Here is a 25,725-nt window from a genome sequence, read left to right on the forward strand (position 1 = left end):
AAAATAACTCACTTCCGGTTTCCAGATCTCGCGAGAGAGGGACCGGGAAGGGCAAACCTAACTCCAGGATCCCAGGGAAGTTTTTTTCTTTTTTCCTTTTTTTAAAAAAATATTATTGTTTTATGCAGTCAACAGTTATTTGTATATACATCCACAAACGTACTCTTTTCATTCTTACTCTTTTCTTCCTGGATTTCCATGTTTCTCTTTGGGATCATTTTTCTTTAGTCTGAAGAGCTCACTTCAGTTTTCCTGTTTGTTTAACGTAGGCCAAGCACAGATGAATTTTTTTCTAGATATTTGTTTGTTTAAAAATGTCTTTCCACTGTTGGGAAAATGGTGATGCCAAGCGTGGTAGAGCACGTCTGTAATCCCAGCTACTCTGGAGGCTGAGCCAGGAGGGAGACTTTGTTTCACCTTGTTTCACCTTAATTTATAAAGGATGTGTTTACTGGGTACTGAATACCAGTTCAGCAGTTTGGTTTTTTCGTTTGTTTGTTTTCACAAAGCATTTCAAAAATAGCATTCTATTGTCTTCTGGCTTGCATTATCTTCTACTGAGAAGTCACCTATAAATTTCATTGAAAGTAGTGTGTCTTTTTCTTTGCTGTTTACTGTTTTATCTTTCTCTTCTCTCTGTACTCCTTAAAGCTATTTTAATATAATATGGCTAAGTGTTGTGGGTTTTTTTGTGTGTGTGTTTTTAAACCTATCCCATTTAGGCTTTCTAAATCTATAGCTTGGTATCTTTTCAGTTTTGGAAAATTCTTGGCCAGTATCTCCTTAGATATTGCTTTATTTTTTTTCTGTCTTTTCCTACTCCTTTGGAATTTTTCCCTGGTATTTTTTCTGTCTTTAATTCTGTTCCATAGTTCTCATTCTTATCCGTGTTTTATTTTGGATAGTTTCTAATAACCTCTCTTTACTAATCCTATTTTGTTCTTTGTCCAATGTATAAACTCATTTATTAATGTTTTAACATAGTCCTTTTCAATTTTAGGATTTATATTGGATTCTCTTCCAGTGAAGCTAATAAAGAAATTCTTTATCTTTTAATTTATTTCTTTCATCTTTTCCTCTCTCGCATATATTAACCATAGTTATTTTAGGTTGCCTATCTTCTAAGCCCAATATCTTACTTATCTGCAGAGCTGATTCTATTGTCTGTTTTTGTTTCAATAGATTCTTAGTTTAAAAATCTCGTTTCTTGGCTAGGCGCAGTGACTCATGCCTGTAGTCCCAGCATTTTGGGAGGCCAAGGCGGGTGGATCACTTGAAGCCAGGAGTTCGAGACCAGCCTGGCTAACATGGAGAAACCATGTCTCTACTAAAAATACAAAACTTAGCCAGGGGTGGTGGCACATGCCTGTAATCTCAGCTACTTGAGAAGCTGAGGCAGGAGAATCATTTGAACTTGGGAGGCAGAGGTTGCAGTGAGCCAAGATCGCACCACTGCACTCCAGCCTGGGCTACAGAAACCCTGTCTCAAAAAGAATAAATAAATAAATATAAATAAAATCTCATTTCTTGTCTCTATAATATAGATATATCATATATAGGTAATATAAATATATAATATAGACATAGATATTTTTAAGTTCCAGGGTACATGTGCAGGATGTGCAGCTGTTCCACAGGTAAATGTGTGCCATGATGATTTACTGCACCTATCAACCTATCACCTAGGCGTTAAACCCAGCATGCATTAGCTATTTTTCCTGATGCTCTCCATACCTTGCGGATCACTTGAGGTCAGGAGTTTGAGACCAGCCTGCTCAACATGGCAAAACCTTGTCTCTCCAAAACTACAAAAATTAGCCGGGCATTGTGGTGCTCACCTGTAGTACCACCTACTTGGGAGGCTGAGGCAGGAAAATCACTTGAACTCAGAAGACAGAGGCTGCAGTGAGCCGAGATTGTGCCACTGCACTCTAGCCTGGGGGGGAGAACCAGACCCTGTCTCAAAAAAAAAAAAAGAAAGGAAAAGAAAGGAAGGAGGAAAGGAGGAAAGGAGGGAAGGAGGGAAGGAAGGAAGGATGGAAAGGAAGGAAGGAAGGAGGGAGGGAGGGAGTGAGGGAGGGAAGGAGGGAAGGAAGGAAGGAAGGGAAGGGAGAAAGAAAGAAAAGATTCTTGTCTTCACCTATCTTTCCAGGTCCTTGAGTCCTAGCTGTCTCACGGATAATAAAATTCAAAACTAGGATAGTAAATAAAATCCCCAGAAGAATTTAGTTTGATAAAATTAAACCAAGATAAACGAGCAAGCAGGCACAAATGGTGAATTCCTTAGGACAAACTTCCAAAGGCAAAGACGATTGCCTGAAAATGAAGTGAATTAGAATTTAAACAAAACACTTTTTAAACACCCCAAAATAATTATTTTTAAATAAAACTTTAAAACCCACAGAGGATTTAAAAACTGTCTCCCTCGGCTGGGCATGGTGGCTCACGCCTGTCACCCCAGCACTTTGGGAGGCCAAGGCAGGTGGGATCACCTGAGGTCAGGAGTTGGAGACCAGCCTGGCCAACATGCTGAAACCTCGTCTCTACTAAAAATACAAAAATTAGCCAGGCGTGGTGGCAGGCTCCTGTAGTCCCAGCTACTCAGGAGGCTGAGGCAGGAGAATCACTTGAACCTAGGAGGTGGAGGATGCAGTGAGCTGAGATCGCGCCACTGTACTCCAGCTTGGACGACAAAGCAAGACTCTGTCTCAAAAAAAAAAAAAAAAAGAAAAAAAAAAAAACCTATCTCCCTCTAAGAGTTTCTAAAATTGTCAGTTTTTTTAAAAGGGGACAGGGACTTTTCATTTTCCTGACAAATAGTTTTCCTAATTAGAATGCAAGCTAAATGAAAGTAGGTGAATATTTCTAAAACTTTCAGAATGGAAGATGACCAAACTGGTAAATATAAAGAATGAGTGGGCCAGGTGGGGTGGCCCAGCACTTTGGGAGGTCAAGGTGGGCAGATCACTTGAGGTCAGGAGTTCCAGACCAGCCTGGCCAACATGGTGAAACCCCACCTCTACTAAAAATACAAAAAATTAGCCAGGTGTCGTGATGGGTCCCTGTAATCCCAGCTACTCAGAGGCTGAGGCAGGAGAATCACTTGAACCCAGGAGGAGGAGGTTGCAACCACTGCATTCCAGTCTGGTTGACAGAGCCACACTCTGTCTCAATAAAAAGAGTGACCAAGACAAAAACAAGCAAAACACCTCTGGAAAACGTAGGAAAGGATAATCTAATCAAGGTAGTACAGAGAATAATAGATCCATCTCTGCCCAGATAAAAAACTAGTTAAAATAAATATTCTAGGAAAAAACACCAAAATTAATGAGAAATGAAGCAGTACATATAAACAGAACAATGACAATAGAAGACACAGTAAAGATTATCAAAGATACAAAGGCATTGTGTCCAGAGCAATGTTGGAACAATTTATTTCAAATTTACAAGGAAGAAATTTACAAGCTAAGGAACCACATTGTTTGGATTCCCTTTCCAGCTTAGTTCTGGATTAGGTTTCACAATTTTGATGATAATTAAATTGATCAGGAAGGTAGAAAAATATGTAAATCTAATATTTCTGGTTAGTTTTAAATATTTTATTTTCCTTCTGTATTTTTTTGAAATAGAACAATGAATGCTTTTTACATTGTTAAATTTAACTTTTACATATTATTTTTAATCTATGCGAATTGTTTTTCTCTGGATCATTTTCCTCCATGTAAAAAAATTTTAATTGAAATATAACTTACAGGCCGGGCGTGGTGGCTCATGCCTATAATCCCAGCATTTAGGGAGGCCGAGGCGGGTGGATCACGAGGTCCAGAGATCGAGACCATCCTGGTCAACAAGGTGAAACCCCGTCTCTACTAAAAAACACAAAAATTAGCCGGGCACGGTGGCGCATGCCTGTAATCCCAGCTACTCAGGAGGCTGAGGCAGGAGAATTGCCTGAACCCAGGAGGCGGAGGTTGCGGTGAGCCGAGATCGCGCCATTGCACTCCAGCCTGGGTAACAAAAGCGAAATTCCGTCTCAAAAAAAAAAAAAGAAAAGAAAAGAAATATAACTTACTTAAAGTAACATAAATAAAATTCTAAGTGCACAGTGTGATAATGCACATATGACTACCACTCATATCAAGACATAAAATATTTCCAGGTCAGCCGTGGTGGCTTATGTCTGTAAACTCAGCATTTTAGGAGGCCAAGGCAGGAGAATTGCTTGAGGCCAGGAGTTTGAGAACAGCCTGGGCAACATAGTGAGACCCCTTTACAAAAAATTAAAAAGAAAACATTAGCCAGGTGTGATGGTGTGTGCCTGTGGCCCTAGCTATTTGGGAGGCTGAGGTAGAAGAATCACTTAAGCCAGGGAGGTCAAAACTGCAGTGAGCTGTGACCATGCCACTGCACTCCAACCTGGGTGACAGAGCGAGACCTTGTCTTAAAAAAAAAAAAAAGATTTACTAAAAAAAGAAAAAAAAATATTAGGGCAATTGACAAAATCTGAATAAGATCTGCAAATTAGATTGAATGACATTAGCATTAATTTCCCAATTTTGATCATTTTACTAGTGTTATATAAGGGAATTTTTTATTTTCAGGAAACACACACTGAAATATTGAGGTGTAAATAGGCATCATTTCTGCAACTTATTCTCAAATTACATCTATCTTTACTTCTCGACTCATACCTGTATTTCAGGGGCTAGAAGCTAAGGAACCACATTGTTTGGATTCCCTTGCCAGCTTAGTTCTGGATTAGGTTTCACAAGTGGGAGGAACTTGTGTGAGATTAGGAGGTAGAGGAGAGGTAAAAGCTGTTTCTTTTTTGTCTCTGGTAACTGTGATAGCAGAAAAGCCTGACCTTCTCAGTGGCAGCCAGCACCCTAAGCTTCTTCAGTGGTGATTAACGTTCTGCAGCTCCTGATCACAAGTAAAATAAACCTTCCCTGTTTGCAGCTTTAGTTCTTCCAATAGCTTGTAACCTTTTTGTTGAAAAAACTTAGAAGGGGTTCTGTTTTCCTGTATGATATGCCAGCCAAGATGTTATTCGTGTAAAAGGCAGCAAGCAGATGTTGTCAAGCACTGAAAAGAACTCGAGAGAGACAACACCCATGGACCCTTCCTGGAAAAAAAAAAAAAAGTCGTTATAATGAAATCCAGCCAAATAAGAGGTGAATAAGAATAAGAATTCAGGAAGGAAGAATTGTGTTTAAAAGATGAATGATTAAATATGGAGCAGAGTAAAGGGATAAGAAATGTTGCAGGGTAGTTAATATAAGGTAGTTCAGGAAGGCCTTGCTGTTAGGGTGACATTGAGCAGAAATCTTCATGAAATAAGGGAGTGCACTATGGGGTATCTGCGCAATGAGTTTTCAAGTTCACTTAAAAGTAAAGGGTTAGAAACATCAGGAAAAACATTCATCATTGCCATCTGTATCTTATAATTGAACTAAGTGATTATGGCACCTATTACCACCTGATGGCAGCACTCTACAAGAAAGCTAAGGAGAGACTTAATGCCTGGTGCGGTAAAACTGTAATTAGTAGTTGGCTGGGCGCAGTGGCTCCACACCTGTAATCCCAGCACTTTGGGAGGCCAAGGTGGGCAGATCACAAGGTCAGGAGTTCGAGACCAGTGTGACCAACATGGTGAAACCCTATCTCTACTAAAAATACAAAAACCAGGCGTGGTGGCGGAGGCCTGAATCCCAGCTACAAAACAAACAACAACAACAAAAAACTGTAATCAGTAGTTGTACAGAAAAGCAAACATCAGAGAAGGATAGAAGAGTTCTGTGGTGTCTCTAATTTCTGGTAGGTAATCTATCTAATGATAGGTACTCTACTATCCTTAGTATCTTATAGAGAGATATTTTATGTAAATATCCTGTTTCTCTTAATATTTTCACTAAATTGTGGCATCCATTGGTGATTCTTGCTTGAAACAATTACACAGTTGTCAAGTGGTGATTTTTTTTTTGAGACAGAGTCTTGCTCTGTCACCCCAGGCTGAAGTGCAATGGCACGATCTCAGCTCACTGCAACCTCAGTCTCCCGGGCTCAAGTGATTCTCCTGCCTCAGCCCCCAAGTAGCTGGGATTGCAGACGTGTACCACCATGCCCAGCTAATTTTTGTATTTTTAGTAGAGACAGGGTTTTGTCATGTTGACCAGGCTGGTCTCGAATTCTTGGCCTCAAGTGATCCACCCACCTTGACCTCCAAAAGTGTCAGGATTACAGGCGTGAGCTACTGCACCCAGCCTGATTTTCTAATTCTATCATTTCTTCTACATTTGTAAGTTAGAATTCTACCATAGCAGTAATTCAATTTTTAAATGAGCATTTTCTTTTTTACTGTGGTTTCTAATTTTAAAACTTTGTAAACATCTCACTATTTCTACTTTAGGCATACACATATTTATTTTCCTTTCTTTTTATTTTTTATTTTGAGACATGGTTTCACTTTGTCACCCAGGCTGGAGTGCAGTGGCGTGATTTCAGCTCACTACAACCACTGCCTTCTGGGCTCAAGCCATCCTCCCACGTATGCCTCCCAAGTAGCTGGGACCACAAGCTCAAGGCACCATGTCCAGCTAATTTTTGCGTGTTTTTGTTGTTGTTGTTGTTGTTTGTTTGTTGTTTTTAGGTAGCAATGGGATTTTGCCACCTTCCCCAGGCTGGTCTTGAACTCCTGAGCTCAGCTCAAGTGATCTGTCATCTCGGTCTCCCAAAGTGATGAGAGTACAGACATGAGCCACTGGGCCCAGCCAGGCATATACATTTCTCATGCTCTGTGGACCTGATGAATTGTTGATGCATTATTTCCCACTGCAGAGCCCTTGTGGCCTTTCCTTTATAGGCTGGTTGTTTAGGTGAACATTCAGTATAGTCTCATCTGGGAAAGTCCTGTCAAGTCCCAAAGGACTGTAAGAGTTCTGGAAAGAACTTTGGAACCAGAGAAACCTATACCCAAATAATTGATTCAGCCTCTTCCTTCCCAAGCAAACTTAAGCAAATTATTGAACCTCTCACAATCTCACTTTTTTTTTTTTTTTTTTTTTCAGACAGAATCTTGTTCTGTGGCCCGGGCTGGAGTGCGGTGGTGCGATCTCAGCTCACTGCAAACCCTGCTCCTGGGTTCAAGCAATTCTTCTGTCGCAGCCTCCCGAGTAGCTGTAATTACAGGCACACGCCACTGTGCCCCGCTAATTTTTGTATTTTTATATCAGCGGGGTTTCACCATATTGGTCAGGCGTGACCTGACCTCATGTGATCCAGCTGCCTCGGCCTCCGAAAGTGCTGGGATCATGGGTGTGAGCCAGTGGGGCCAGCCTCACGGTCTCACTTTTATTCCTGTCTGCTGAGAGCAAGAACCATGTCTTTATTCCACTTCAAAAGTCTAGTTCCGTGCATTCACAAGACAACCTGTAGTTAGTGTCTGTTGAACTGCATTGTATCTCTATGCCATTGTTAGTCCATTTTCTCTTTTTTATTTATTTAAAGTATTTCATCTGTTTTCCAGTATTTTTAATGATTCTTCTAAATTCCTTTTGGGACCATTCAGGTTTTGGGTTACACCTATCTTCCTAACTTTAAACTTTCCTATTTTTGTATAGATATATTTCCCTCTGGCTTTGTTTCTCATCCTGGGAAGTTCCACATAGGTATTTATAAAGATTTTTCAGATTTCTTTCCGGCTACTTCTTGTTTTGCATTTCGATTTTTTCTTCATTAAACTTACACTTTGTTGTCATTATTTTTTTTCTGAAATTATTACTGCTCTAAGAGCCATGGAAGGACAAGGAGAAGTTTCATTTCTGTTTGCAGAGTAGTCAGCGTGGATATTTTCCTCGCCTCACCACAGTGCCAAATTTAACTGTTTTTTTTTGTTGTTGTTCTTTTTTGTTTTTGTTTCGTTTTCTTTTCCCTACAACCTCTGCCTCCCAGGTTCAAACAATTTTCCTGTCTCAGCCTCCTGAATAGCTGGGACTACAGGTGCATGCCACCACGCTGGGTTAATTTTTGTATTTTTGATAGAGATGGGGTTTCACCATATTGAGCAGCCTGGTCTTGAACTCCTGACCTCAGGTGATCCACCCGCCTCAGCCTCCCAAAGTGTTGTGATTATAGGCATGAGTCACCACACCCAGCCTTAACTTTTGTTGTCATTACATGAAGGCTGAATCAAAAATTTCTTTTATCCTCCAATTTCTACTCATTACTTAAAATTTGAAGAGTATACCTAAAGTTATTTATCAGCAAAAGTAGAACTGGGAGCAAGATTCCTGATCTCCAAGCTTAGGAGTTGACTAGTCAATGCTTTCTTTCTGTATAATATCCACGTCAGTCTTCTGGATATAAAACAGGAAAGCCTGGGTAACAAAGGTAGGTATGAGATGTCTTGAGTCACATTCAGAGGTAGGTGTGAGATGTCTTGAGTCACATTCCTAGCCCCCCCCTGCTCTGATTTCAGCCACAGCAGTAGTGACAGTTCTGTGCAGGCTCAGATTTCTGCTGCCTATATCCCACCAAAGAGGAAACCTACAGACCCTGCTTTTTTTTTTTTTTTTTTGAGATGGAGTTTTGCTCTTGTTGCCCAGTCTAGTGCAATGGCACAGTCTCGGCTCACTGCAACCTCTGCCTCCCAAGTTCAAGCAATTCTCCTGCCTCAGCCTCCCAAGTAGCTGGGATTTCAGGCATGTGCCACCACGCCAGTTAATTTTTTTTGTACTTTTAGCAGAGACGAGGTTTCACCATGCAGGCTGGTCTCAAACTCCTGACCTCAGGTAATCCACACGCCTAGGCCTCCCAAAGTGCTGGTATTACAGGTGTGAGCCACTGTGCCTGGCCAACTCTGCTTTTTTTTATCAGGTTAAGGAAGCCTGTTCCATTCTGTGCACAAATGTAATCCAGAAGGGTAGAAAGTTAATAGCCCTAGGGAAATCCTCAACCAATACAGGATGGTAGTGGTGAATGAATGCCGTAGCTTCAAGATGGACAATCCAGAGAGGTATTCTGTATGTTTTTCAGAGGTGCTTGAGGAATAAACAGTGGCCTCAATAATGGACAATTATATTGAACATTTCTTCTTTCTTTTCTCACTCTCCTTGACCTATCAATTTTGTTCCCTGAAAGCACTTCCCAATAAAATACCTGCACCCAAATCTTTGTCCCAGGCTCAAACTAAGCCAAAAATTCATTCAACAAATATTTACTAAGTGACTGTGCTAGGCACTGAGATAGAAAACCTAGAAGATAAAATTCCTAGTGCCTGTCCTGACGTGTTTAGTGAGACAAACAAGGAAACAACAACAACAAAACTACTCTACAAGTAAAGTGAAGTATGAAGGCATGGGGGGAAGGGTCATCTAACCCATGCCTGAGGGAGGCAATTCCTGGAGGACATACTGCTTGAGCTAATGGACAGAGTGTGGATCAAATACATATTAGGGTTACGCTCTGCCCCATTGCAGTATACTGTACATGATGTGATTTTAGGTGGTCCATGGATGGAAATTTAAACTTTTTGTAGTTAATGTGTACTAGAATAAAAATAAGGAGCACAACAAACTTGATTTCACAGAGTATAATGGTTTAGGATAAAGCCAGAATTTTTTAATGAGTGGAAATAGGCTTTAAATAAAAATACTGAATGAATAATAATACCTAGGTACAGACTGGCAAAGATTGTGTAGGTGGTGTGCAGATTACCCAAGTTTCGGAAATAGCATTATAGCAGAAGGAGTACCTACCTAAAATAAAATTCCTGCCTTCCAGGAACTCAACAGTTTCTTAAGGAACACAGATCCATAAGCAGGGATGATAAATACTACACTAAATTTGGAAACCAGGTACAGGAGGAAGACAGGAAAACAGTGAGGAGCAAAGTGAAGGAGCGGCTACCAGCTACAAGACCAGTTGGAAGGCTATTGCTCTAGTCCAGGGGAGAGGTTACAACAGCCTGAATTAGGGTGTGGCTAAAGAAATGGAAGGAACATTGCAACCATACTGTGAAAACCTTACTGGTTGCAAGCAGTACGAAGGTGAAACCTGTCCAACCAAGTCAAGGGCAGTGTTGCACACACACACCATGGAGCAGGACAGCTGAATTAATCAACTATAATTAGAGCATACTTTTATTTGGCTTCGGTTATTAGAGAGTTTTGGTGCGAAATATTCGGATATTTGCCCCCATTTTTCCCACTTGACTCAGAAGCTGGAGAAGCGCTAACACATACGTATAACGCTTCCTATGTTCTAGGCTTTTTCTGAGCGCTTTACGTTTATTGACTCCTCTATCCTCATTAATCTTTATTTTACAAATGAGAAAACTCGAACAGAAGGTTAGATAACTTGCCCAGGGTAAGGCAGCTGATAAGTGAAGTAGCTAGGAAGAAGCCCAAGCACTCTGGCTATTCTTAACACTACATCAGAATAAACGGGGCCGGCACACAACGCTAAGGCAAGTCCCACTTCTGCATTGGATAGTGAAACAATCACTCTTAATGGTTGGCAAAAGACCTGGTTCTGGGATCGCAATTTCCCCACCTATAAAAAATGGAGATAACGACGCCGGCAGTTTGGTGCAGAATGAGATAATGAATATGAAAGTGAACTTCAAACTATGTATGTGGCTCCACGTACTGCTTTTTCCGAATATGAATACGCGAACCCATCAACTACAATTTATCAGTCGGAAGAGCTTGTAGCGCCAGAACGACACTCCGCCTCTGGAGCCCTGCCCACCGCGAGGGGCAGGTGGGGCCGGCAGATCTTCTTTGCGCATGCGGAAGCCGCTGCCCGCTCCCACCTCTAACCCAGGCTCAGAGTAGCTGATGTTTCTGAAAGAACGATTCGTAGGACGGCCCCTGACGCGGTTCCCTTTTGCTCTTCTTTCTGCGGGCCTTTCCGGTACTTGAGCGTTGTCCAGAGCTAGGCCTGTTCTCGTCGTTCTGACTGCCTTTCGGGAGAGGTGCCTGTCGTTGGCCAATAGTTGGCTGTCGAAAGTGCCGGCCCCCGCGCCGGCGCCGGCAGCAGCCGGGTGGGAAGGTTCAAGATGGCGTGCCTACTGGAGACCCCAATCCGCATGAGCGTCCTTTCGGTGAGTGACCCGCCGCGGCCGCCCGCCCGCCCTCCAGGGAGCCCCATCCCGGTGTCCACCATTCTCCCAAGCGTGGTGTGCCTCCTGGGCACCACCCCCTGGAGTGGCCCCCGGCTCAGTCGGGCCAGGGTGTGAGCGAGGGTGGACAGGCGGGATAGACGGGCAGAGGGGACCCCGGCGGAGTCAAAGACGTTTACAACTCCGGGAGCTCCCGCCGGTGCGGGTTCCCAGGATGGCGTCTGGCAGGCGGGGTGGTTGGGCTTACAGACAACTGGCCGGGCAGCGCGGCTTGGACTTTGCCAAGCGTTTCACTGAGCCTTCCTCTTAGTGATGCAGCTTCCCGGGGGCCGAGCGCTCTGCCTTGTGAAGCGCCGGGCTTGCAGCCGGCCTGGCAACGAGCGCCCGCTCAGCTCTCCCGGGCTTTGGCAAGAAGAGGTGCAGGCTCCTTGGCCCCCATTTCCTCTGAGCTACCAGGCCAGGTCTATGTGGCTTCTATCGCGTCCCAGCACCTGGGCACCGACTGAAGCTGTTTGCTTTTTGGCAATGGTGATTTCGTATCAGCTGCAACTCTTCCTAGTGTATGTGGTTATTTAAGCCCCTTTTCTCCGCTCTGCTCAGAGGTCGCGGCTCTGAGTCAAAGGAACTGTATGTTCCCTGTGCCTGGTATTCCTTTTTTCTTTAAGGGGAGTCAAACATTGAAGGGGGGAAAAAAGGGTGAGATTTCCCCATTGTTAAAAGAAGGGAACGTGTTGACATGCCAGGAAGTAAAACCTGTTTTTTTTTTTTAAGTTTTGTTTTGTTTTGTTTTTTTTAAAAAAAGACGACTTTCACCTTTCACTATGTTGCTCTTGAACCAGGACCAGGAATGAAAGTTACTGGGAGATAACTTCGAAGGATTTTGCAACAAATTCGAGCTGTCCGACTCTGAGAATGGTCAGTTTACCAATGGTTCATTTGCTATTGTTGGAAACAAGCAGGCAAATACTGATTGACCATCTTTTAGACTTGTGGAAGCCAGTCTGATACTGAGAGGGTAGTTGGATTATAAATGACTTGTCGGGTTCCTAGAGTCTTGTAACTACAGCTGGTTTCTTTTCTCTTCTTTGACTTGTCCCACAAACAAACTCCCCTATCTGAAAGCACCTAGGACATTTGCTTATGATTCAGGATTAGAGCAGTGTGGCAGACCTCAACCTTGAAAAGGCTTAAGTTTTCAATACAACAATAATTTAATTTTGTGAGGCTGTCAGCAGATTTTTCCCCTGATCCATTTTAGCAGTCGTTTTTTCTTATTTTTAAACTGCAACTAAGGAAATACTGTTTACCTAATTATTGAATCAGATTAGCCTGTTACTCCACCACTAACTGTAATATCCAGGAATATTTTGTGGGAGTGCGGGCCGATGACTTTTACCTCATTATGTTAAAAAAAAAAGTAGTGTGTGTCTTGGCTGTTGTCAGTTCCCTTTTAATTATTCATTTAGATTTCAGTTATCCTTCAGTTCAGCTGAAGCTTACTTTGTGGATATTGTCAACTTGTATAATGCATATGATTAAAAGTTTTCATTTGTTTCACTTCCTTGGTAAATATTTTCTGCTTATTTTATTCAAAAACTTTTTGAAGAGTATTTTCTATTAACCTATTTAGGCTTTGCTTTTATCCCTAGTCTCATTAGGGGATTATTATTATTATTATTATTTTGAGATTTCCGTAGTCCCAAAGTCTGGTCTGTCAGATCTTCACTCCTAGAGCGTTGGAAAGTAGGAGCTTTGGATACATGATTTAAAATGTTTAAATTCACAGATTTTACTAATTTAAAGTGAAACCTGTATCTTTCAAAGTACTGCTCAGAGCACCACGGTTTTTGAAATGCGAACTAGAACAGGAAATATTCATCAGAAATTATCTTGAATGGTTGAGTCCTTTAATACGCTACTGTGTATCAGTTATGTACAAGCCCTGTATTGTGTACATTAGGGAATGTGAGGATGAGATCAGAAATGCGTTTAAGGAGCTCATAGTCTGGATGACACTATAACTTAATGAACATAATTCTAGCAAGGAGGCATTCAAGTTGTTTTAAAGGATTTCCACTTGAGTCTCTTTATACCTTCTCCTTGGGAGATCTCATTGATATTCCTATAACCTTAACTGATCAGTTCACACATCTGCATTGCCAACCTTGACTTTGTTCTGCATCTAGTCATACATCTTAAATTGTGTGGATGACACCCATCAGTTCCGACAAAGCACATTCCTTCTCCTAAGGGGAATTAGTTATGACATCCCAATTTCTGATAGTGGTATTATCTTTCACTGATCAGTCCCCCACTTTTTTTTTTTTTTTTTTTTTTGAATACAGAGTCTTGCTCTGTTGCCCAGGCTGGAGTGCAATGGCACCACCTCGGCTTACCACAACCTCTGCCTCCCAGGTTCAGGCGATTCTCCCGCCTCAGCCTCCTGAGTAGCTGGGACTACAGGCACACACCACCACTCCCTGCTAATTTTTTGTATTTTTAGCAGAGACTGGGTTTCACCTTGTTAGCCAGGATGGTCTCAATCTCCTGACCTCATGATCCGCCTGCCTTGGCCTCCCAAAGTGCTGATATTACAGGCGTGAGCACCTTGCCTGGCCGATCAGTCACTGTTAAACTTCCTGAATGATCTCTAATTCTTCCTTCTTTCATCCCCCTGTACCTACCAGTTGTTAAGCTCTGTTGCTTCTTTATTCTTTGTGTTTCTCATATCTTTCTGTTCCCATGACTTCCCTCATTCAGGACCTTGTTATTTTATGCCTGCACTACCACAGTGTCCTTTTACTTGTTTTTAACCGTCTCTAGTGTCTTACCTTCTCAGTGCAAGTCCATTTCTACATTAATTTTCCTAAAGAACCCTTTGCACAGCTGCTCCTCTTTGTTAGTGAATTTGTTTTGCCCAAAGGCCCAAGTTTATATTCAGCTTCAGATTTGAAATTCTTCATCTTCTCCTTTTTCTTTTCTTTTCTTTTTTTTTTTTGAGACGATGTTTTGTTCTTGTTGCCCAGACTGGAGAGCAATGGTGCAATCTTGGCTCACTGCATCCTCTGCCTCCTGGGTTCAAGCAATTCTCCTGCCTCAGCCTCCTGAGTAGCTGGGATTACAGGCACCTGCCACTACACCTGGCTAAAAATACAAAATTTTTGTTAGAGATAGAGTTTCACCATGTTGGCCAGGCTGGTCTGGAACTCCTAACCTCAAGTGATCCACCCGCCTCCACCTCCCAAAGTGCTGGGATTATAGGTGTGATTCTTTATTTTCTACACAAGCCTCCTTTTCACTGGCTTTCTCAGGTTAGAGTGATAACAGGATTTTTCCAAACGCCAGTAAATCTTATTGTCTCTGACTACTCATTTGTGCATATGAATTTTAGCTTTGTGTATATGTATTCTGTTCGACTACTTTGAGCTTCTGTCATTTGCCAGGCAGGCATGATGAGTTTGGTAATACCGCGGTAGCTACACAGACCTCTGTCCTTTTGGAAATGTTAGCCTAATGGGAAAAATAGTTACCAAATAATCACAGTTTGTTTGTAAATGGTGATTAGTATTATGAATGAAATATATAGGGTGGTGTTCAAACATGTCATAGAGGAAACTGATCTAATTTGAAGGGCAATGAAAAGGACTAGGGAAGGTTTCCCTGAAGAAGTGACACTGAGCTGAGAGTTTAAGGATGAGTAAGAACTAACTAGAAAAAGTGGCAGAGGAAAAGCATACAAGGCAAAGGGAACTGCTTTTGCAGAGGTCTTTAATAATACGCTATCTTGTCGTCTTAGAGAGTAAATTCATTGAGAAGTAACACTTCATCTTGCAAATACTAGGTACTCAGTAAATGTTTGATTGAACTATCTATTTTGGAGGGTTGGACAAACTCACCAGCTCTCTTTCTGGATTGCAGCATGACTACCCCAAGCCTCTTTGGTTTGCATTTAACATTACAACATCACCCTTTTCAACAAATTCATAAATTTCTCTCATGTTTTCTATACTTTTGAATTATGTTGATTGCATTTTTAAAAAGTTTATTTTGAAATAATTATAGATTCACAGGAAGTTGCAAAGATAGTACAGAGAGGTCCCTGTGTATATTTCATCCAGTTTTCCTCATAGGTTACATCTTATATAATCATAATATAATATCAAATCAAGGAAATTGACATTGGTATAAGTATGTAGCTCTGTATCATTTTATTACGTACATATATTTGTGTAACCATTACCACCACTGTCAAGATACAGAAATATTCCATCACCACAAAGATCTCCCTCATACTCCCTCTTTATAGTCCCCCGTACCTAGCGTCTCCCCTCAACAGGTATCCCTAACCACTGGCAACCACTAATCTGTTCTCCATCTTTATAATTTTGTCATTTTCTATAATGTTATATGAATAGAATCATACAGTATGTGACTTTTTGGGACTGGTTTTTGTCACTCAGCATAATATTTTTTTGAGAGCCATCCCATTGTTGCATGTATCGGTAGTTTGTTCCTTTTTATTGCTGAGTACTATTTCATGGCGTGGATGTACCACAACTTGTTTAACCATTCACCTGTTGGGTATTTTGGTTGCTTCCAGTTTTTGGCTATTATAACCTAGTATGAACAATCATGTACAGGTTTGTGAGGACATAACCTTTCATATCTCTGAGCTAAATGTCCAGGAGTACAATTGCTGAATCATATGGTAAATGTATGTTTAGTTTTAAAACAAACTGACAGACTTTTCCAGAGTGGCTGTACCATTTTACATTTCTACTAGTGAAGTATGAGACATTGTTTCTCTGCATCCTCACTAACATTTGATTTTTTTTTAAATTTTATTTTAGCTGTTTTAGTAGATGTGTAGTAATCATCATGGTCTTAATTTACATTTCCATAATGATTAATAATGTTGAAAATATTTTTTATTATTTATCCTTTTAAGACAGTCTTGCACTGTCACCCAGGCTGGAGTGCCATGACATAGTCTCAGTTCACTGCAACCTCTATCTCCCAGGCTCAAGCGATGCTTCTGCCTCAGCCTCCCAAGTAGCTGGGACTATAGGTGTGTGCCACCATGCCTGGCCATGTAGAGACGGGATTTCACCATGTTTCTCAGGCTGGTCTCAAACTCCTAAGTGTAAGTGATCCTCAAGCCTTAGCCTTTCCAAGTGTGGATTACAGGTGTGAGTCACTGCACCCAGCCTGAAAATCTTTTCTTATTTGCCATCCATATTTTCTCTTTGGTTAAATATCTTTATACGTTTTAATTTAATTTAATTTAATTTATTTATTTAGAGTTGCAGTTTTGCTTTTATTGCCCAGGCTGGAGTGCAATGGCCCAGTCTCAGCTCACTGCAACCTCCACCTGCTGGGTTCAAGTGATTCTCCTGTCTTAGCCTCCCAAGTAGATGGGATTATAGGCACCCACCACCATGCCTCGCTAATTTTTGTATTTTTAGTAGAGATAGGGTTTCACCATGTTGGTGAGGCTGGTCTCGAACTCCTGACCTCAGGCAGTTGGCCTGCCTCAGCCTCCCAAAGTGCTGGATTACAGGCATGAGCTGCTGCGCCCAGCTTATTTTATTTTTTGAGACAGGGCCCTGTCACCCAGGAAGGAGTGCAGTGGCAAGATCTTGGCTCACTGCAACCTCTACCTCCTGGGCTCAAGCAATTCTCAGGCCTCAGCCTCCCTAGTAGCTGAGATTACAGGTGTGCATCACCATGCCCTGCTAATTTTTTTTTTTTTTTTTGTATTTTTAGTAAAGGTAGGGTTTTGCCATGTTGGTAACGCTGCTCTCAAACTCCTGGCCTCAGGTGATCTGCCCACCTTGGCCTGCCAAAGTGTTGAGGTTACAGGCATGAGCCACCACATCCAGCCAAAAGCTCTTTATGTGGTTTAAATATGAGCCCTCTGTAAGGTAGGTATTTGCAAATATTTTCTCCTAATCTGTAACTTGCCTTTTCATCCTCTTTTTTTTTTTTTTTTTTTTTTTGAGACGGAGTTTTGCTCGTTACCCAGGCTGGAGTGCAATGGCGCTATCTCGGCTCATCGCAACCTCTGCCTCCTGGGTTCAAGCAATTCTCCTGCCTCAGCCTCCCGAGTAGCTGGGACTACAGGCGTGCACCACCATGCCCAGCTAATTTTTTTGTTTTTTTAGTAGAGACAGGGTTTCACCATATTGACCAGCATGGTCTCGATCTCTTGACCTCGTGATCCACCCGCCTTGGCCTCCCAAAGTGCTGGGATTATAGGCGTGAGCCACTGCGCCCGGCCTATCCTCTTAACGTTTAAGATGAACCTTGATCTCATACCTTATGCAAAAGGCAACTGAAAATAAATCATAGATTTTATCATAAAACAAAATAAAACTTTTAGAACAAAACAGGAGAAAATCTCTAGAACCTTGGGCTTGGTGAAGAACTTTTAGACATAACACCAAAAGCATGACTAATTAAAAAATTGATAAATTGGTGATGCAATAATTGTTTCAAGACGGGACTGTTTTAAAAAAAGGAGAAATGATAAATTGGACTTTTTCAAAATGAAAACTTAAGACCCTGTTAAAAGGATGATTGCATTTAATTTTGGTCACTTTGTAATAGTTAGAAGGGTAAGGTAACAAATTGTCTTTGAATCACTTTGTAGGCCATTATAGACAGCTGAGGCACTTTTTGATTTTTAATTGCCTTCTTTACAATCCTTTCCCAGTGCCATTACGTCTTTTTTTTTTTTTTTTTTTTTTTGACAAGCAGCTATTAGAACTGTATAGGGTATTTCAAATCTAGATATAACTTTATTTTGTTCTGTTCTCTACAGTTATAACTGTTTGCATACAGTTTTCTATGTTGGCCTTGCCTATAGCTACTTAATGATTTATTCTCCTACATCGATAACTGGCAATAATTAGGAAAAAATATTGCTGTGAAGTTGAACCCACTATCCTATAAATATAAATTTGGCCTCCCTTGGTTTTTAGTAATAAATGCAAAAGAAAATCTGTATAGCATATTTTAAAGTTCGCTATTAGTTTACAAAGCACTAATAAGTATAGGGTGTGTCAGCAAGTGGTCCTAAAATCACTGAATTGCCGGGTGCGGTGGATCATGCCTGTAATCTCAGCACTTTGGAAGGCCAAGGTGGGCGGATCACCTGAGGTCAGGAGTTCAAGACAATCCTGACCAACATGGTGAAACCCTGTCTCTACTAAAAAATAAAAAACAGCCAAGGTGTGGTGGCGGGTGCCTGTAATCCCAGCTCCTCGGGCGGCTGAGGCAGGACAATCACTTGAAACCAAACCAGGAGGCAGAGGTTGCAGTGAGCCCAGATTGTGCCATTGCACTCCAGCCTGGGAGACAAGAGCGAAACTGTGTCTCACAAAAATAAAATAAAATAAAATAAAAATAAATTCATCAATGTGAATCTTCTAATCTTTAGTGGCAATGTGTGAAAAGTGAGAGGTGCTCATTGTATGTTTTTGAACATCTTGCTGTGTGTTTAAGGAAAGACTGCCACCTGAATTCATATAGTGCATGTTTAGGAAGTCTTTTAAACTCTGTCAAGAATCAGAAACACATTTATGTAGGGTCTTCAGATTTTGCTTTTGAGACCTAGCCTTCTTATCACCTCCTTGCTCGTTAAATTTTAAAATACTTACTGTCAGCAGACAGGAATGTCAGTGATTCTGACTTGTGTGTTTTTCAATTCTGATTTGGCATTTGTTTTTGCAGTACCATCTGTCCTGTTGACTTTTAGGTAAAGATATGGTATTACATGAAAAAAACAAAGCTCCTGTTATCCTCTGGAAATTGCAGAGCAGCTGCCTTCAATGAACAGTAGTGCTGTGATGGTTGAGATAGAAATTAAAGGTATTCCAAATAAGAGTAGTTTTATAGAAATAGCCCCCCCCCACCACTTGTCATTTTGTTGAAGGAAAACTGTTTTGACTATATTCCATAATTTCTGAAGAATGAAGAGGTACATTCTCTAGCATATTCATAATATAAGTATTAGAGGAAGGAGGAATGATGAAACAGTGTTATGCTTTATATTAAAAATAAAAAATTGTGGTTCAATGGGAAGTTTCCAGCCCATAAGATCTGTTAATATTGGGAGGTCTTTACCACCTGGAAAGTGATTATTGAACACACGCTTCTTTTGCCTTACGGTTGTTTTTAAGAATTGCTTTGGCTTTCAGAAAGCTAATGGTGGGATAGAGGGGACTATGGGATAAGGGGGACTAAGGAGAAGGGAAGAGTCATGATGATCATCATGATCAAGCATGATTCACAGGATTTATGCCTTTTTGGCCAGGTGTTATCATCTTCTGAGATGGTGAGAATTAGGAGAGGAATATGTTAGGGGAGTAAGTAGGAAAATGAGTTTCATTTTGGACATGCCAAATTTGTAGTCAGTTGGATATAAAGGTTGAGTGCCTAAATCTGAGGTAATGATCATTACCTTGGCATCATCAGTGTATTGATATCTAGTTCTTAGCTGTTTAAGGATGAGAATGTCAACACCTGCTTTCCCAGGAAAACATGCATATGCCTGAATAGTTGCATAATTTCTAGAGGTTGTTGGATTCCCTGAAACCCACAAGTCACCCTTGAGTTAACTTCTTTACTTCTCCCAGTGTGAGTCAAAAAACATAGCAAAGGCCAGGTGTGGTGGCTCACGCCTGTAATCCCAGCACTTTGGGAGGCCAAGGTGGGCAGATCATCTGAGGTCAGGAGTTTGAGACCAGCCTGGCCAAGATGGTGAAACCCCATTTCTACTAAAAATACAAAAAATTAGCCAGGTATGGTGGCATGTGCCTGTAATCCCAGCTACTCAGGAGGCTGAGGCAGGAGGATTGCTTGAACCCAGGAGGCGGAGGTTGTAATGAGCCGAGATCATGCCATTGCACTCCAGCTTGGGCAACAAGAGTGAAACTCTGTCTCAAAAAAAAAAAGCAAAATTTAAAGTCATTTAAGATCATTTTGGAATGGTAAAAGATCGTAGCAATAAGGTATTAAAACTCATGTGAACTATTATGAGTGAGAATTATTTCTGGAGAGCGATAATTTTTTAGCTGGAATACATCAGTAATCTCCCAGAAGGTGTACTTTGTCCACAGAAAGGGCTTTGTGTAGCAGGCCTGGGATGCAAAAGCTAGGTTATCTGGAGAACCAAACAAACTACAAAGTAAGGTAATTGTGGGTCTGGGCACAGGCAAAGTGGGATAGACAGATTCCAAGTGGCCTGTGATATTGCCATGATTGTCACAGGCCCCAGTATGGATGACAGGTCATACAGATCTTGAGTGGTGCTGTAATAGGAAGGTGAATGAACCAGCTGCTGCAAATGATGAACTGAGTCTGAGACAAGCACCATGGATAGCTCCAAGGCAAGGCTATTGCTGCCTCTAAGAATCTGAAGCAAATAAAGCCCTTTTTATCAAGAAGGCATCTGGCCTGTCTGGACAATACTACTTCTAAGGTGTGCCATGAAATATGGTACCCAGGATCTCTAAGTAATTACATGACAGCAATTTTGAATAATAATTTCAACTATTCTTATGGGCCAGGACAACACCTCACCCATATCTGAATAGCTTTACTTTGTTGTTAGTCAGGATTGAGAAGCTGACATTTAAATACATCCTAGTGGACTTCTTGGGCCATTTTATCATCTTGGAGGCATATAAATGAACCTCAACCAATCCAGAGGATATCTCAGTCTTTGTGAAACTCCTCACAATTTTTGTAACTTTGCATCTGCTTTCCAGAGATAGTTCTTGCTCTCTTGGACTTTCAGATTATGCTGTTTCACACCATGTGTTCTTAGCTCATTTACTCTATCCAGAGGGATCTTTTCTTGACCCTCAGTTTCGGCATTCTCATCTACAGTGAAGGGTAAATGAATTGAATTTAATATTGAGAAGAAACTTAAAAGGTCTTCTAGACCCAGATAGCTCTTTATGATTTGAGCCATACTCTAAAAGGTTTACTCTTAAAAGGGTAAACATGATAGTACTTGATTAAAAGCATGAATGCTAAATTACTTTCAGTCTTATGACCCCCAAGCATTTTATGGCAATATATATATATATATATATTTTTTTTTTTTTTTTTGAGACGGAGTTTCGCTCTTGTTACCCAGGCTGGAGTGCAATGGCGCGATCTCGGCTCACCGCAACCTCTGCCCTCTGGATTCAGGCAGTTCTCCTGCCTCAGCCTCCTGAGTAGCTGGGATTACAGGCATGCGCCACCATGCCTAGCTAATTTTTTGTATTTTTAGTAGAGACGGGGTTTCACCATGTTGACCAGGATGGTCTCGATCTCTCGACCTCGTGATCCACCCGCCTCGGCCTCCCAAAGTGCTGGGATTACAGGCGTGAGCCACTGCGCCCGGCTATGTCAATATTTAATAGTTTATAAGGGCAATAAGAATGCATTATCACGTTAAAAACTTATTACAGAACCAGAGGAGGCTGAGGCTAGAGGATCACTTGAGTCCGTGAGTTTGAGGTCAACCTAGGCAGCGTAGTAAAACCCTGTCTCTGGGGGTGGGGGGCAAAAGCCAAACAAACAAACAAAAAACTCCCGAAAAAGTAAAGGCTGCTCTTCATATGCCTTTTAATCTAATTGTGCCCTGGCTTTTCTGTTATGAAAAATAAAAATTCCTCTTTGTTCAAATATAAAATCATGGAGTCTTTTGCTGGAAGAAACCTGCAGATAATCTTTAGTTCATTCTTGTCTTTTTTTTTTTTTTTTAAATATAGAGATGGGGTTTTTCCATGTTAGTCAGGCTGGTCTCAAACTCCCTACTTCAGGTGATCCGCCCGCCTCAGCCTCCCAAAGTGCTGGGATTACAGGCATGAGCCACCGCGCCCGGCTGATTCTTGTCATTTTTTATTGAGGAAAACTGGAGAGGCTGGCTTGCCCATTGTAATATAAACTATCAGAGTCAGATCTCCAAACTCCCACTTTTTAAAAACAAGATTGTGTGTACAGCCTTATATTTTAGAGCTTTATTTTCATATTTGATAAGCACTGATTAATTTACTTTTTATTTTTAATAAATTTTATTAACATGTGAAGTCTGATTTTTAGTCTTTATTTACTGAGAGTTCAGGCTTACCTCTTATACAAGTATATTAAATTTAAAGATTACATATTTTAGTGTTTTTGTGATTGTGTTTGTGAAATTAAAGTAGATTTCATTCTGGGAATCTCAGTTGCCATAGTATGTTACATTTCTACACTGATGAGGCCAAGATGCACTGTGAAGTAACATTTTAGAAACTTTCTGAAGTTACTGGAAGCTACAGAAATGCAGAGCTCTGATTAACCTTGGGAGGAAGGATGCAGTGAAACTCAACATACCAAAGAATGAATAAGGATAAAATTGGTTGCAAAAATAGTACATGAGGAGTCTAAAACGAATTGAATGTTTTAAATCTGATCAAGTCCTAATGGGGCTAGAAATTTACCAGTATAAAAAGAACAAAGCAAAATAAAACAAAACCAAGAAGACCTACATCAAAATCTTGGATTTTGGGTAATGCTTGGACATTTTCTTCTAATTTATTTCTCCTTTTGGAGAAAATTGGAATGTGGGAATTTTGGAGCACGTAAGAAGAACATGATGGCTGTCAGCAAGTAAAAGGTCTGTCTTGATAGTGTTTTTCTTTTTTGTTCCAAGTAGAGGCAGATTTTTTTCTCTCAAAATTAGGAAAGAATTGCCTAACAGTTAGTTTTGTCTAATAGTGAAATTAACTCTGGCTTTTCAGGCAGCAGTTAGGCAGTTGTATTTAATGTTTTGTGTCTTTCATAATTTAATGAGAACGCAGCCAGAACAAAGGGAAAGGCATGTGATTTGAAATTCAAGCACAGTTTAGTAAAATGCTGCTTTGAAAGTATTGGTGTCTGATACTCTGGATTGTGGCAGTCCTAATCTCTCTAGGGACAGGTACAAATACATTAAGTGTCACTGGGCTCTAAAATGAATAACTGAGGCCCAGTGTGGTGGCTCACTCCTGTGATCCCAGCACTTTGGGAGGCAGAGGCGGGTGGATCACCTGAGGTCAGGAGTTGGAGACCAGCCTGACCAACATGGAGAAACCTCATCTCTACTAAAAATACAAAATTAGCCAGGCGTGGTGGTGCATGCCTGTAATCCCAGCTACTTAGGAGGCTGAGGCAGGAGAATCACTTGAACCTGGGAGGCGGAGGTTTCGGCAAGCTGAGAGCACGCCACTGCTTTACAGCCTGGGCAACAAGAGCAAAACTCTGTCTCAAAAAAAAAAAAAGAATAATTGAGAATTTGTGCCTGATCTGAGCAGTGTACTCGTTTGGCATTTTAGTAAATTGTCACAGTGACAAAACAAAGTATTTTTTGAACTGAGGGTTTTGGAGGTATCAGAAAATCAAATTTTGGGTTCACATTGTTTTAGGGATAGAAAGAGGTTCTGGGCTCCCAATTGTCTGGACGGTTGAGTTGTTTCAGTTTGTGGTTTCTTAACCCTATCAGACTCATACACTCTTCTTATAATAGATATTTTGTGGCACTTTCTTGGCTATCTTCAGGTGACACTCAATAGATAAGTTAACTGTCCACACATGCAACTTTTAAAAAGTTGATATAATGCTCTGGCTGTAATAAAGGAGAAAGACATAAAACTAATTTATAATATCATTTAAATCTGTAAATACTCAAGTCCTACTATACCAGAAGTAATAAAGTAATGGTATGTTCATAAATATACATAGTTTGGTTGTGAATGTGATAGTTATGCTGCAGACTGATATAGATATATTGTAATGTTGACTTAAATACAATAAATGGTATGTTTATGTGACTTTCTGAAATGAATGATTTTTGATAAAGTTCCTGCCAGGACAAAATACAACCTTTTCTTTATTCACATGAGTTACATTCTTGGAAAATCAATTGTACATTAAACTGTTGTAAAACATTTTGTGTTTATATGTAAAATGGAATTAGATTCTAGATTTTTTTTGCCTACATGACTGGATAGTGGCAAGTTGGGGGATTTGTGCCTATTGTCCCAGTACATCTAGCATCCTTAGTTCTATGCCCACCAGGTATCACAATGACTTTGCTGTCATTGTGACAGCCAAAGTCATGTTTCAGACTTACAGAATAGATCCTGATTAGAACTGCTGAGAGGATGGAGCTTTCTGAGTGTTATGTGTGTCTTAGCATACACCCCTCCCTTTTCTCACCTCCACATCCACCTCCCCTCCAGCGTGTAACAGTGTAGTCATAGTATAAGGACTTGGAAACAAAATGTGCTATTTAAGACTTTTTTCATACTGTGCCTAGCCCTTAATATATGATATCACTTATTTATTGTGTTTATTTCTTTTTCTCTTTCTCCCTTTGTTGAAATGTATACTTTTCAAAGGTGGGCTTTTTTTTTTTTCCCCTTTGAGACAGAGTCTCCCCGTTACCCAGGCTGAAGTGCAGTAGCGCGATCTCGGATCGCTGTAGCCTCTGCCTCCTGGGTTCAAGTGAGATTCTCTTGCCTCAGCCTCCCGAGTAGTTGGAATTACAGTCATGTGCCACCATACCTGGCTAATTTTTGTAGTTTTAATAGGATGGGGTTTCACCATGTTGGCTAGGCTGGTTTCGAACTCCTAACCTCAGGTGATCCACCCGCCTTAGCTTCCCAAAGTGCTGGGATTACAGGCGTGAGCCACACCTGGCTTAAAAAAAAAATGTTAGTTGCCTAGAGTAGTGCCTGCATAGCTGTTTAAATATTTGTTGACCAACTCAGTTAAAAAATGAAACTTCAAAAAACAAACAGAAAAGAAACTTCAGCATTGTTTTGTGTTCTCAACTGTATACTATATCATCATAATACTAAATTATATTTTCTTTCTCAAACACCTTTTTGCTTTAGAGCTCTTGCATATGTTGTGCTCTCTACCTAGAGTCCTTGTCTTCCCCCCCATCCTTTTTTCTTTTTTTTCCCTGAGATGGAGTCTTGCTCTGTTGCCCAAGCTGGAGTGCAGTGGCACACTCTTGGCTTACTGCAACCCTCACCTCCCAGGTTCAAGCAATTCTCCTGCCTCAGCCTCCCAAGTAGCTGGGATTATAAGCACAGCCATCACACCTGGCTAATTTTTGTATTTTTAGTAGAGACAGCGTTTCACCATGTTGGCCAGGCTGGTCTTGAACTCCTGACTCAAGATCTGCCCGTGTTGGCCACCCAAAGTGTTGGGATTACAGGCGTGAGCCACTGCACCTGGCCTCCCCTCTCCCATTTTCACCTGGCAGATTAATATTAGCCTTTCAGATTTTTCATCCCTACTTCTCTGAGGTTATTTTCCATCTTGTCCCTAACTTCAATTATATCTTCAATTTTCTTTTTACATTGTGTTTACTTTTATGATTACACTAAATTACTTGAGTATGGTTACACTTACAACTTTCTTGTTTACATGGTGTTTCCTTTCTGTGCTATGAAACCCTGAGGGTAAGGAACTGCATTTACATCCAGCACCTGGCATAATTCCTGGTAAATTAATGATACAAGTTGAATTTCATTTAAAACCAAATTTTTGATAGGCCGGGCGCGGTGGCTCAA

At 40.9% G+C, this 25,725-nt stretch overlaps 1 protein-coding gene across 5 annotated transcripts in view; it reads left to right on the forward strand.

Annotated features, from left to right (window-relative positions):
• Nucleotides 1-10,804: 10,804 nt before the first annotated feature.
• ARMC8 (armadillo repeat containing 8) overlaps nucleotides 10,805-25,725 on the forward strand; it is a 112,647-nt gene continuing 97,726 nt past the window's right edge. The window contains exons 1-2 of one of the 5 annotated variants that reach the window (XM_012451130.3): nucleotides 10,828-11,104; nucleotides 11,962-12,037. In XM_012451130.3, coding sequence (XP_012306553.2) covers nucleotides 12,035-12,037 — 3 coding nt within the window. In that variant the 5' untranslated portion in view covers nucleotides 10,828-11,104; nucleotides 11,962-12,034. Of the gene's footprint in view, nucleotides 11,105-11,961; nucleotides 12,038-25,725 lie in introns of all 5 variants that reach the window. The other 4 variants (XM_012451131.3, XM_012451129.3, XM_012451134.3 and 1 more) reach the window with 4 other exon arrangements.

Source organism: Aotus nancymaae, unplaced genomic scaffold (assembly GCF_030222135.1).
Source record: "Aotus nancymaae isolate 86718 unplaced genomic scaffold, 86718_ANA_hifiasm-v0.15.2.pri h1tg000019l, whole genome shotgun sequence".
Taxonomy (NCBI): Eukaryota; Metazoa; Chordata; class Mammalia; order Primates; family Aotidae; genus Aotus; species Aotus nancymaae.